The sequence below is a fragment of the Antennarius striatus genome, chromosome 14, assembly GCF_040054535.1.
Source record: "Antennarius striatus isolate MH-2024 chromosome 14, ASM4005453v1, whole genome shotgun sequence".
NCBI lineage: Eukaryota > Metazoa > Chordata > Actinopteri > Lophiiformes > Antennariidae > Antennarius > Antennarius striatus.
The window spans coordinates 14,036,532-14,050,972 of record NC_090789.1 but is presented as its reverse complement, the minus strand read 5'-3'; the positions used below and the strand labels follow the sequence as shown (position 1 = coordinate 14,050,972).

The window sequence follows — 14,441 nt, the reverse complement described above, 5'->3', positions numbered from 1 at the left end:
TCTCCATCCCCCCCTCCGATGCATTTCTAGGTCACACACTACAACATAAAACTAATGTTCTGAGCAATGTCACTTATGATGGCTCCCACCATCTCTGCCAGCCCCCCCTCCCCCATATGCCACCCTTCTCCCCTTTATTCTCTCATTTCCAATCCTTTCCTCCTTCCTTCCTCCAATTTACTGCTCATGCACTCAACCACACATTCTTGTCCATACTGTCTTTTTTGATCATGTGATGTGTTTTTTTGTTAGCATTTAGCTGATGAAGAGGTGGGAGAAGAAAGAAAGATCTGCAGCCCTGAACGATGAGCGGAGGCTTCACTGACAGGAAACAGGAAGTGGACAGGTGAGTTTATGCGAGTTGGATAAAGGGAACAAAAGCATGTCTTTGTACCTCTTTATGTGATTGTCATTGTCCAAGCAGACCGGTAATGTGTGTGTGCGTGTGTGTGTGTGTGTGTGTGTGTGTGTGTGTGTGTGTGTGTGCATGTGCGTGTGCGTGCGTGTGTGTGTTTGTGAGCCACATTTCTGTGAGTATTGCGTGCTTGTCAGCTGTTGGCATGTCTTTGTTTGGGCAGATTTAATTCCCAGTCGCATGGCTTCGGCTCATTATTCATCAGGCATAGTGCTCCAAACCTCTCTGGAGGGCTCAGCATGCTGGGAGATTAAACAACGCAAATGAGCATGCACATGTGCACCCCCCCCCCTCACCACACACACAAACACACACACGCACAGAAATTATGATACAAACACCGTCACATTAATAAAGCACTGACATGCAAACTTACACACAAAGAGGAAATATGTCAAACTACTTCCATTCTGTCAGTGTCAAACAAAGAGCCCTTAGAGAGAGCCTTCTGAGCAGAGTTTAGGAAAAGCAACATTTACAGCCTTGTACAACATAATAAATAACAACCACATTAAATGTCCACTCTGGAAGCACAAGCTCTGCTGCTGTCGAGCTCCTTCTTGAGCCTTCACCCTCTTTCTTCTCCTCCCTCCCCCTTGTCCGTTGCTCTTTATATTTTCCCTTCTGATTTCAATCTTTCCCCATCAAACTCTGTCGCACACCCCACCTAATGGAGTGTGTCGGCGTGCTCGAAGTTGGCTAAGCATGCACTCAGAATTAAGTATTAATGCCGTGCCACCAAAGCTTCAGAAGTCATCTGTGATGCAGGTGCATGTGTTCATCTGCAAGTGTGTATTTGCATTCCATCACATAAAATAGAAGGGAAACCCTTCCCTTTAAGTTCAGAAATGTAACACAAACACACACACACACACACACACACACACACACACACACACACACACACACGCACACGCACACTTTAAACATCTGTCATATAATAGAGCGATCACTGCTGTCACTTACACTGGAAGTAAAGTTCCTCGTCTCCCTCTTGAGAAGCTTTGCTGTAGCCACATTGTCTGTAAAGAGAAACAAAGAAAGCATCAGACAGCGTTTATCCCAGTTGGCAGGCTAAAGAAAAAAAAAAAAAAAAAAGCATCAGACATAGCAGATTATATGAACGTGTAATAAATGGGAGACGAGGAAAAGGAAAGATGAGAGCATTGACAGAGATGGAAACCATACAGAGAGGCATCCAGCGAGGCCCCCGATACAATAGTCCTAATGATCAGCTGAATGAAGGAAACCCTTTCTGGATTTGACAGCAAGTCACACACAGACAGGCCTTTAATTGAAGGTCTTATTGTTTCTCTGCTTCTGGAAAGGCTAAAGACGTATATGCTGGGTAGCTGGAGTTTTTACATGTACATCAACATGGATAGCTCACATCCTCTGTCACCACAGGGGATCTAAGGAGGAGAAAGCTCTTTCCAATCTACTGATGACTTCTTGGCTTAGTGGAGAACTTGGCTCTTTGGATTCAGACACAGTCAATACACACACAAAAACATGCATGTTGTGAATTACAGATTAACAAAGCAGTCTGAAGGAGAAGTACTGTATTTGCTTGGATTAGAGCAAGGGTTGAGAAGCTAAACAAGAGAGATGCCGCTGAAGAATTGAAATGAGTTTTGATAGCAGAATAAAGGAATGTATGTGAAAATGAAAGATCAGAAAAATAATAATTAGGTTGTTCTCAACAGCATTTAGTTTATATTGAGTGGGGTACCTTAATATTGTTCATGTTTTTGTGTTTGCAATCACCGTCATGTCAAGTGGAGCAAAGTAATGAGGTTGATTAATGTTTTGGGGTAGCCTGAGCTTTCATTAACATTTGCTAAGCTTAAAATGTGAGAACTGAAGAAGTTTAAGTGCACGGTCTGTGCAAAGGAAAGTCAAGAGATGTTATACGAGGACATATTCATGTGTTTCACCAAGTATGTTAATGTGAATGTCAGAACACATCAGCGCTTCACACAGACCTGGTGCACAGCTGGGAGGGCATTCACGGAGAGCCTGATGGACCTATGCTGTGCATTTCCTGCTTTCTTTAGGTTTATTTGCATGTGAATGTAGACTCCTGATGACATGCATGGAAACACTTGCATTAGGCTATCATAGGATGGTGTTTTGTTGCATGTTTTCTGCATTTCCCTTTGCACAGGGAGGATGTGATGGAGGGTGAGGCTGACACTTCCCTCAGCCTTGAAAGCTGCGTGGTCCGAGACAAGGTTAAGACCCTGTCTGTCAAAACACACCAGCAGACGTATGCAGCACAAATCCTCGGGGCAGGAGATACCAGACAGGGGACAGGAGACAAGAATTAATAGATAAGGGAGCACAGGGTTGAATGAGGAGGAGATGAGGAGGGGTGGTAGGAGGTTTAATAAGCAAATGGGAGACATGAGGATGAGAACCAAGGTAAGGAAGTGTTGAGAGGAACTGACAAGAAAACAAGGAGGGGGGGGATCAAATCCCTATCCAAATTAGCTTACCGAGTGCCAATAGGAGAGCAGGATTTCCACCACACCCACACCCGATGCCTTGTGTCTCTTTAATTGGTTATGATCAGTGCATGTTATTCACGGGGTGCCACGGGGTGAACAGCATTTAGTTACATTTTAAGAATCTACAGTGATGCACACCCCAGTGTTGTTCTAACGATTGCCCTAACACTACATGAATATTGTCTCTGTAGTTTGATCCCACAGGGGTGGGGTGACATTGCTGAAGAATTGAAACAAGGAGAGAAAGACGGAGTGATGAGGGCAAGGCAAGAATAGAAAATCTGTAGGTAGCTGGGCAATTCAGCAGGACGTATGAATGGAACTACGAGAGTCAAATGAGGAAAACAGCGAGCAGAAGCACAGAAACAGATGAAAGGGGACTGAGTGATGTGAAAGAAGTGAGGACACAAGGAAGCAACTGAGGCTTAGGGAAAGGAAAACAGACAAACTGACAGGGCTGCATGAAGGCAAAGTCGCATGGCTTCCATTTCCATGACCTCTGTTGAAATATCACCGATGTGACAAAAATGAAAAAAGCAGATGCAGAACACTTTTTTTCGGTATGAATCAAAACCCTAACAGTCTCCATCACAGTCTTTTAGCTACTGTGCCGTGGATGTGACATATGAAATTAGGTCCAAGGGCTCTACAGAAAGGAAGGAAAAGGAAAAAAAAAATGTTTTCAGTGCTTATTGTCATTGTCCTGGTGTGAGAATAGCCAGAGACAGAGGAAAAAGAAGTGCATGGGGTAGAGACGAGAGATGGCAGGACCACAGGGAGGAAACCAAAGGAGGAGAGAGAGGTGTGGAAGGGTAAAATAAAGTAGGGGGGGGGGTGCAGACATGCCAGTGTACCTGGGCATCAGCTGTGTGAAGGGAAGAAGAGGAGAAAGAAGAGGAGGAGGAGGAGGAAGAGTGGAGAAGGAAGTCGAAAGCAGCACCACGCTAGCAGGAGTTACATTGGAGGAGCTCGAGCAGACGCTGCTGGGAGAAAAAAAACAAGGGAGGGAAGGGGGAGGAGTGCCGATGTCAATTCTAGCTTGTCGATATTTTTTAAAAGATAGACAACACAACTGTACTGATTTGTAGATGACTTTGTCTCTTTTTTATTTGGTATCAGAACATACTCACTATTTTCAAAGATTTATACTCAAGCTTGTTCCTGATGGGTTACAATTAATTCTGGGCAGATTTTTAGATTTCACATGTAAGTGGAAACAGATGGCAGAAAAAAAAATGTGTGAATGCCAAAACACAAGATTCTGGCCAAACTGCTGGCTGTCACCATTGGCTCATCCTTAACAAATGTTGACTTTGGCAAAGATTTTCCTTTTGATCAATGTCTTTGTCATTTAAAGAATTTTAGATATTAATTGTTTTTTTAAATGAGCAAATGTAAAAAAAAAAAAAAAAAAAAGAAAGTTTGTCTCAGTAGATAAAAAAATATATTAATATTAGAATATTTGCTGTGCCTTAAAAAAGAGCTGGCACCTCAACAGGTTCATTTTACTGTTGTATGTAATGTATTTAATGCATGATTGTGTTTGATAAATTTTGATAAAATAAATATCAAAATAAAATATAAAATAAATAAAATATAAAATAAAATTTTACTAATTCTGATAAAATGCTACCTGAGTGAGCACAAAATGCAGACTTAAAATGATAATGGCATTTATGAAGTCTCCTGGAAAAAAAAAAAGGTTATATTTTATACCACTTGGGCCAGTGTGAAAAGAAGTATTTGTCCCCTTAGTAACTAAATCCTTGCTCTAGGAACTCCAAAGATCCATACAGAGAGACAACATCTACAAATACAGAAGATAACTGCCCTGTAACAACTGCCCTTGTCTTTTGTTATTTCATTGTTTAGTGCTGCTCAATACATTCAAAATTTCACAGTGGATGTCTGGACTGCTGTGTTATGTGTCCTATCCCTACCGTCTGTTGCATTATTATACTTCTTTTGGTTACTTCAATGTGATTTAAAATAAATAAATAAATTGTGAATTGCAATATCTCAGTAAACAACGTCCATCAGCAGAGAAAAGGGATGTACAGGTATTACGCAACCTAAGAACAGAATTGGTTCTGAGAAGCTGTTTGTAGGTTGAATTGGTTTAAAATCTTCATTTATTACATTTCAAACTATAATCCCCATTTGAGGTCATTTAGATGTCATTACAACTCTAAATACAAAAGTACTATTCCCCAAGACTTACCAGAAACAATTTCAGGACATAAAATCAATACATTGATTAAATAAAATACTGTCATACCATAATGTAACTTTTACATCTCTCCCTCTGCTGAATGTATTTTATCTTTGATGATTGCTGAGGCGAAGTCAAACTTTGAGCCGCTAAGATATTCCACCACAATAACTGTACAAGAATTATGCGCTGATGTCTGACAGTCCACTTTATCGTTGATTTCTCTATTTTATTTCCATTAAGTCTCCATGAAGTTTCTTAGTTAACTCAACCAATAGTTAAACATTAAATAACAAAATATTCAGAGTTCAGCATTCAGCTTTAGCGTCAGTTAATGTTTCTGGGCAGAAACGTAACACAGCCAGCATTGGTTCCTACATCAATTAGCTCCTACATGGGTGCAACATTGTCAACAATTAGAAATAAATATGAAATAACAGGAAGTTGTGACAGAGTTTCCATACAGGCAGTCTACTGTCTTCATTGCAGGCTCTTAACTTTCAACCTGATCTGAATTGTCAGCAGTTTTGATGTTCGTGAACTTCCCCATGCACAAATAAATTGTGTCTTCGTTTCCTGCTCTGAAGTACACAGAGATGTGGCTAAACTTTGCAGATGATGTGACAATAGTAAAGCCAAATTGTCGCATGCAGTTCGACATCAGAGACAACTGTTGTCTGACAGTTATTTTGACATGACCTGAGAAATCTTAATCTATGGGTTGTTAATGTTATGCTGCTCAGCGTGGCTTGTGGCAGAAAGGGGAACTAGAATATTCAGATATGGTGGTGCGCAGTTGTACAAATCTATCAATGTACACACACACACCTTCCTGCCTCGCCACGATTTTGGATTACAAAATTAACACCAAGCAGCTGCCATGTAAATGAAGCCTTTTCACCACATACTCCTTTGTCTCCATGCTACAATTCTCCTCCAGAATAAAGTATGGTTATGGAAATAAAATGAATAATAGGTGAGAGAGCCAGAATAGACTCTGAGCTGACAGGAAAAGTGAAGCAGGGGAAATTAAGGCCAGCAGAGACTTATGTAGAACACAAGACATGGAAGTTCTGAAAAAAAAACATTGCGTATTAATCATCAATATGACTAGTCAGTCATCTCAGACTTCAATGAGCTTGGTTTGGAATGATTGATATTTGTAACTACATGTATTAATTTGTGAGTAATAATGAAGGGAAACACATTCCCAAAACAGTCCCAGAGCTATCTGGACTGACAACTTTCTAATCTGGAATTGAGGCGTCTGATAGTTATAACTTTCCTGAGCCATCAAAAACATGTTTACATAATATGTACGTCAAAGAGGAAACAAGCTAAAGAGTTGTTCCTTTGGTTCTCTTTTTTGTCAAACTTTTTATCCATTCAAACTATCTCAGCAAGAGTCAATCGCCCTGTGAAATGAACCTGTTCTTCCTCCTTTCTTCTAGATCTTTTCTCCATCTCTTGCTCATGATAACATGTTATTCAGTAGCTACACACACAGGCACACGCACACGCACATGCACACGCACACACACGCACACGCACACGCACACACACACGAACTGACCACACACAATCTGCCCTAACCAGTGAAGCCTGGGCTTCTTGGACAATGTTTGGGCAATCCCCTGGAACCCTGGTTCTATCCAATTCTGTCAGGCAACAAAAGATGCTGTGTGTGCGCGCGCGTGTGTGTGTGTGTGTGTGTGTGTGTGTGTGTGACTGACAGAATTCCCCACTATATTTTTGAGTAACAAATCATTTATAATTTAAAAGTAATTATTTTTAAAATTAAAGAATCCATATGTGCTGGTCAAAACTGATATTGAGAAAGTTGCTATATTTTATAACTGGATCCCTTCACATACACAACTGGATTCATACAATAGATGATCAAAACTTCACGGTTTTGTGACAGGCAGGACCGTTTCATGCTTCATTAAGCTAAACAGGAGACAGCGATTCAACTTCCATCAACATCAGTGCATTCTCTAATATACATGTGGCTGCCTTTCTCTCTGTCTTCATGCATGTGCAGCAGGGCTCATATACATGTATCTGTGTGAGAAACGCAGGTTGATGCAATGGAGACCCTCCAAATGTGGCAGAAAGCCGACTTCCTTTGCAAACATGAGAGAATGGTAATTGAGGCATCAAGCCATTCCCTCTTTGTCTCTATGCAAAACCTGAAGAGCAAGTTAATGGTCGAACAGCGATAAACAAGTGAGACCTCTTGCAATGAATGCAGTGATGGGAACAAAGGAGAGAACGATAGGCATTATTATTCAGCACTCGACTGTGCACAAGGGGATGATGCTTCCTGTCCTCAAAGCAATAATGTATTTTAATATTTTATGCATCTGTGCTTAGAGTTTGCACATTTTCACTGTTTTGACATAGCTGTGTATGTGATTGTGTGTACATCTTTTATATATCTTGATGGATGTTTGAGTGACAGAAACAGCTTCTATGGAGTTGCTATGAGTGACCAGGATTAATTTCTATTCTGTTATCAAAGTGCTTGGTGTTTATCTTGATTTGGTCTGGTGGTTTCCATATCACAAACCCCTCTTCAGACGGGTGGGTGTAGTTGTGGGAGAAAGTGGAGAGGCACCAATGTAGACTGGTGTGCGTGTGTGTGTGTGTGTGTGTGTGTGTGTGTGTGTGTGTGTGTGTGTGTGTGTGTGTGTGTGTGTGGACAAAGAACTGTATAAAAATACCCACAAACTATGCTCATAAATGTTCCCCCAAAGTATCCCAAAATCTCCCTTGAAAAATATCAATTGAATTGAATATCAATTCATTTCCAAATGTGATGCATTTCATATAGTGCACATTATGAGAGTGTGTACAGTCCTGTGTGGGCGTGTGTTAGGCGAGATGGCAGAATGTAGAAATGAACAGGAGTCAAAGAACAACGTGCCCCCCCCCCCACACACACACACAGACTTGAATAAAATAGTATTGTGGTGTATCGTTTGCAATGAACAAGAACATAAAACGAGGATTTCTGGACACATACGTCTGTGAGAGTCATCAGCCATTAAATCAAATGATCAGGCAAAAAAACCTCCCAAAAAAACCAAAACAGACAATGGCAATGCAGCATTTGGTAGTTGCTCTTAGTGATATATTCAAGAGTTTGTGGATTATTGCAAATTTAAAATTGTTGCGTATCACAATGAATGTTTTAATGTCTCCTCAGCATCATTGCCTTTTCACGATTAACTATCTGAAATCCATGTTGATTACACAACAAATGAAGACTTCAATGTCAAATATAAGATTATACCATAAGGCTGTGACCCTGTCAGAGTTTTGGCCTTGATGCAGGCTGTGCCATTATCAAAACTTAAACTATCTGGCTTCTTCATGTTACATATTTAAGCAAAGTGTCATGATCATGTAATTCGAGTCATTCTGTTGTCACTGCTCATCCCTTTCACAGAGGGACTGTTATCAAAGGATTACTGTAATCTGGATTATGACAGAGAAGCGTATGATAGATGACTGAATAGGTGATTGACTGTATGAGCATTTGTACACATGTGACTATTCCTGTGTTTTTGTAACATACCAAGGGTATTGAAATGTTATGACAGAATGGGCCATAGTGAATAGTGAATTAATTTGCATCTTTATGACTGAATACATTGAAAACGTATTGGACCCCCTCAAGATTTCTTCTTTTGAGTTTATCCATTCACCCAAAAACATTTCTTGTTTATGAGAAGACCACAATTATTTTGTGTAAGGCAGTAATCTGCCTTGCGTGTCGCTGGAGCCTATCCCAGCCTGCTATGGGCAAGAGATGTGATACACCTGGAATCATTATGAGCACATTGTGGGACTCTTGAGTTTATCTGGTACTAGAGTGCGTCATTTTCAAACAAAATCTTATAGAAGAAGGCTTGATAGTTCATATCAGGTTGCAGCTGGACTAGACCCTCTCAGGCCCAGTTACTCTTGACCCTTCCACCCAATCATTACTGCGACCTTCAGAGGCACAGTATTGACCAGTAAGTCTCACCAGTAGGACATAACTTTTGTGCAATAATTCCAGCAGAGCTGAAATGCATGAATTTGGGAAAGATGACTAGTTTTTTTCTGAGACAATTGTGAACCTTCCTAGAAGTGGCCAATCTCCCAAGATTCCTCCAGGATCACAGTGAAGGCCCACTCAGAAAACCACAAAAGATCCAACTAAAACAGCCAATGAATAACAGACCTTTCTCAACTAAATAACTGGTAAGTGTTCATGGCTCCACTATTCAAAAGACACTGGGCAAAATTCACATCTATAGAAGAGCTGGCATCATATCGTAGTAGGGGAGTTTGAGCGCCCGAATGATCCCAGGCGCTATGTTGTCAGGGGCTTTATGCTCCTGCTAGGGTCTCCCTTGGCAAACAGATCCTGGGTGACGGGCCAGACTAACAGCAGTAACAAAACCCCTATGGTAAGTAAAACAAAGACCGTGACGTCGCCCGGTATGGCGTAACCGGGGCCCCACCCTGGAGCCAGGCCTGGGGTTTGGGCTCATATGAGAGCGCCTGGTGGCCGGGCCTCTGCCCACGGGGCCTGGCCGGGATGGCCTGAAAGGATAACATGGGCCCAACCTCCAGTGGACTCACCACCCGCCGAGGAAACCGTAGAGGATGGGAACCCAAAACCTTGAGAGGGGCGGGACTCTCCACTTTTCTGGTGTTGCCCAAGGTGAAAGGCAGCGGGCTGGTGGGGGTTTTTCAATCTTTATGGACGGAATTTCTAGGCTCAGCCAGGAGGGAGTCCAGTTTGGGGACCAAAGGATTTCATTTGTGCTTTTTGTGGACGATATTGTCCTGTTGGCCTCATCAAGCCTGGACCTTCAGCGTGCACTGGAACGGTCTGCAGCTGACTGTGACGCAAGTGGGATGAGGATCAGCATCTATAAATCTGAGGTCATGGTTCGTGACCGGAAAAGGGTGGTGTGCCCTCTTCAGGTCGGTGGAGAGTCTTTGCCCCAAGTGGAGGAGTTTAAGTATCTTGGGGTCTTGTTCACGAGTGATGGAAGGATGGAACGTGATATTGACAGACTGATCGGTGCAGCTTCCGCAGTGATGCGGTCGCTGTTACAGGTCTGTCGTGGTGAAGAAGGAGCTGAGTCCCAAGACAAAGCTCTTGATTTACCAGTCAATCCTACTCTCACCTATGGTCATGAGCTTAGGGTCATGACTGAAAGGACAAGATCCCGGATACAAGCGGCTAAAATGATTTTCCTCCGTAGAGTGGCTGGGCGCACCCTTAGAGATAGGGTGAGGAGCCCAGCCACCAGGGAGGAGCTCGGAGTAGAGTCGTTGCTCCTCTACCTTGAGCGGAGACAAATGAGGTGGCTTGGACATTTGTTCCAGATGCCTCCTGGATGCCTCCCTGGGGAGGCATGTCCTACCGAGAAGGAGACCTCGGGGAAGACCTAGGACACGCTGGAGGGACTATGTCTCTTGGCTAGCCTACGAATGCCTAGGGATCCCCCCGGAGGAGCTGGAGGAAGTGTCTGGGGAGACCGCTTATTCGGGGCCGGATAAGCGGTTGAAGATGGCTGGATGGGAGAGTGTTAAGGAGAAAACCATTGCTATCCAGAAGACTCTTAATTTTGTCAGAACACACCCTGATGATCCTTATGGAGTGATGACTCAAAATTTGAGATGTTTGGAGCACATGGATCCCATTACATCTGGTGTAAACCAAACAGAATCCCAATAAAAAATGCCATGATTAAACAGGTATCACTGTGCTGTTGTGGGGATAACTTGCTGTTCCGAGCCAAGACAGCTTGTCATAATCTAAGGAAACATGAATTCTACCATATCAATATATTCAGGTGAATTCAGTCATCAGTCTGTGAGATGAAACTTATGAAAAAAAATTGGTTGTAGAGCAAGATGTTGTTACCAAGCATAAGAGTACATCATACTCCGAGTGGCTTGGAAGGAATATAAAAAGTTTTTGGAGTGGTCTAGTCAAGGACTGTACATGAACCCCGTTGAGGTTTTGGGGTGAGACCTGAAAAGAGTCATTCATTTTCATAAACCCTCCGCTGTGGCTGAACTAAAGTATTTCTTTAGTTCAGCCACAGCGGTGGATTTTAATTGGCCTTAGTTGTTGCTGCCAAATAACACAAATAACTATTTATTTAAGTGGGCAATAATTTTTCACACTGGTGACTTTGTTATACTTAACCTTTTTTAAACTCAGGTTTCTTTTTAGTATATTATACATATGAATTTAGACAAAATCATGAGTTGGTCCAACACTTTTTCTAAGCGCTGTGGACATATCTACCTCCTCCAGATGAGCAGTCCAACACCCATGGAGAGCAACATGATCAGGGCAGCCACGGACACAACAATGATGATCACCACTGGACTCTGTTCACTGGATGCAAGTGCCACTGAAAATCACAAGAGATGGTCATTACACACAAGATCAAACACACACACCTTAACCAAACTGGCTGTGTGACAATTAGCTGGGCAAGGAAACACCAGCTCATTTGTGCAATGCAGATGCTAGTCACAACAACCTAACAACACAATTTAACAAACCAGCATGCAGGTCACACATATTCAATTACTCTAGGTTAAATGTGAACTAGAACAGGAGAGGAGAGCTAATAATAAAAAGATGGCCTTAAAGGCTAAATTAAGTTTGTTGGATTAGAGGGTAAACTGATGTTTCCTTGTGTTAGAAAGCCACAGCCTCCTCTTTTTTCATATTCTCAGAGGACTCTTATGTATTACACTATTAAAAAAACATCTTAGATTAGATTCTGCTTGACTAAATAGACTCAAAGGGACAGAAAAAAATGAGACCATGTGTTTCTGAAGGGCACACTATACTTTTAGTTGTTATTGTATTAAAACTGATGGCGGTAGTAAACCAGAACTACAGTCATAAGCAAAACAATCTCATCTTAAGGTCCATTTAGCAGCTGTTCTTGAGCTTTAAATCACACTGCATGATTTTTATTAGCAGCAGTGACAGAACTGTAAATTTCAAAATTTAAATTTCTTTTTCCAACCAATTTAAACACATTCAAACACTTACTGATTTTTTGTTTGTTTGCTTCTGACATCAAAAGTGAATACTAAATAGAAACGGATCGACAAATGTTGTTACTATCTGGGGATTAAGTAGTTAGCTTAACAATGCTGAATATCTTTCCAAAGTGTAAAAAAAGAGAATCCATTAAATTATGTATATACTATGCATTATATATGCATAATATATATACTATATTATGCATCTCTGCATCTTCCATTAATTGTTTGGTTATAATCTGCCTTGGTTATAAATTGTAGATTCACATAACCGATAAATGTCTTGACAATGATGACAATGTTAATACTGTGCATGGCTGAATTCTGTGCATGGTTACTGGAGGATACTGTGTTGCCTTGCAAGAAATAGATAAGGTCATCGCCCATTGACATTGATGTCACAGGAGGCAAATGAAGTAAACTAAATATGCAAAGTGGGAAAAAAAAAGTTAAGTTGCAACTACTTTTAAAGCTCTAGGCCAAAAAGAAAAACAGGTATGTGTACAACTCTATGTGCTCCAGTAAAATAATGGAAATACAGAATATTTTAGTCGAGCTGTTCTTTGGCCAGCTCTTGTTGTAAAAGGTTTTTCTAGGTAACTCTCATGTCAGTTCAACCGTATAAATTGTGTGTAGCGGCTCAGCACTATAACAATATATAGCTCAACAAATCCCTGCCCTGGAAAGAGAGAAACAGAGAATACATGAGAAGAACTAGACCACACCTATACACCCAGGCCCTCATAGCACAAGGGACATGGTACGAACTTGCAAATGGGAACCATTTCACAGCTTACTGGTAAAATCTTCAGTCTTCACACATAGTCTGAGACACAGTTACGTCCCTGTTTCTCACTCACTTGAGCAGCATGCCCCATTGTGTGGGCTGGCCAGGTGCCTACACAAACCCCTCGTCCCAATCTGCCTGGCAGTGCTAAGGAGAAAGTGATGGGAAAGGGAGGAGAGGAGGGAAGGAGGCGTAAAACGGGTACTCACACTCGCCAAGTGTCTGCAGCTCCAGGGGAGCACTGTATGCTCCATAGTCAATGGGCGGAGGGGAGGAGGAGGAGGAGGACGACGAAGAAGTAGATGATGCCGTAGAGGAGGAAGAAATGGAAGAGGAAGATGAGGGGGAGGAAGAGGAAGAAGAGGAAGAGGATGACAGAGGGGAGGAGGACAGGGATGGAGAGGGTGCGGGTATCGAGAAAGGACGGATGAGGAAGACATAAGTGGTTCCAGGTTTGAGGTTGCTGACACTGATTCGTGTGGCGGCAGTCTTCACAGTAGAATAACTCTGATCTTTTTGTTCCTGTGGAGACAGAGTGAAAAAAGTGTGAGAGAGAAAACAAAGAGAAGGAGAGAAACAAGTGAGGCACGTAGGTGGAATCAAATGGTTAACTGCGCTGTTCATTTTCAGGGAAATTGTTCTAATTGCAGGTTAGCATAGGCTCATTTTCCAAATGAAACACTGGCTTTGGTAATTTTTCATTTATTGAGTGAAGAGCACAGAAACCTACAGTTTGTGAGACAGAGTTAAAAGAAAATTCTTCATTTGCCTGTTTTCAACAAGTAGGACTTCCTGCAAAAAAACAAACAAAAAAAAATACACAGAGTAACTCTATTCATTATTCCAGTCTTTAGAAAACAAACAAAAGATGGTGCTCATTCATCTCTGACTCACACCTTGTAAAAGTGGGCATAATGAGGGCTGCAAGTGGGGCACACAAATGAATGTAATTACTTATTTTGTGTCCAATATCTGCTCTTTCTCCTGAAATCTGTTTCCGATCTTTGCCTGAGTTCAATGAACAGATTTTACTGTGTCTCTGCTTCCCATGCCTCATGCTCGTCAATAAGATCATTCCAAGCCAGGATGATCTTGAATGACAACTTTAATTTAATTTATTTGGTGTAAAACAAGGTAAAGCAAGTACTGACACTGATTGTGTAAAAAAATATGGAATGGCGCTGCATAAGGACACAGACAAAACACAACAGCACAGGAAAGCGGAAACAAAGAGTTGCAAGGCCGTTAACAAACAACAAGTAACTTAAGCACAGTGAGTTAATTTGGTAAATGACCGAAGTAAACAACCTTGAAGGCATAGCTTTCACAGCTATCTCACAGTGGAACAAGTCAAACTAGAGCAGAGCTATTAAGAGAAGAAATGTAATTATAGTAATCAATGTAACTGAAACTCCTCACTACCAATGTAGGTAA

The 14,441-nt window shown here is 41.6% G+C and overlaps 1 protein-coding gene across 1 annotated transcript in view; it reads right to left on the bottom strand.

The window, feature by feature from the left end:
- LOC137607339 (ephrin type-A receptor 7) overlaps positions 1 to 14,441 on the bottom strand; it is a 152,763-nt gene that overhangs the window by 16,361 nt on the left and 121,961 nt on the right. Inside the window, exons 7-9 of the mRNA XM_068333031.1 lie at positions 13,217 to 13,529; positions 11,463 to 11,571; positions 1,382 to 1,437 (exon numbers count right to left, since the gene is read on the bottom strand). Coding sequence (XP_068189132.1) covers positions 1,382 to 1,437; positions 11,463 to 11,571; positions 13,217 to 13,529 — 478 coding nt within the window. The remainder of the gene's footprint in view (positions 1 to 1,381; positions 1,438 to 11,462; positions 11,572 to 13,216; positions 13,530 to 14,441) is intronic.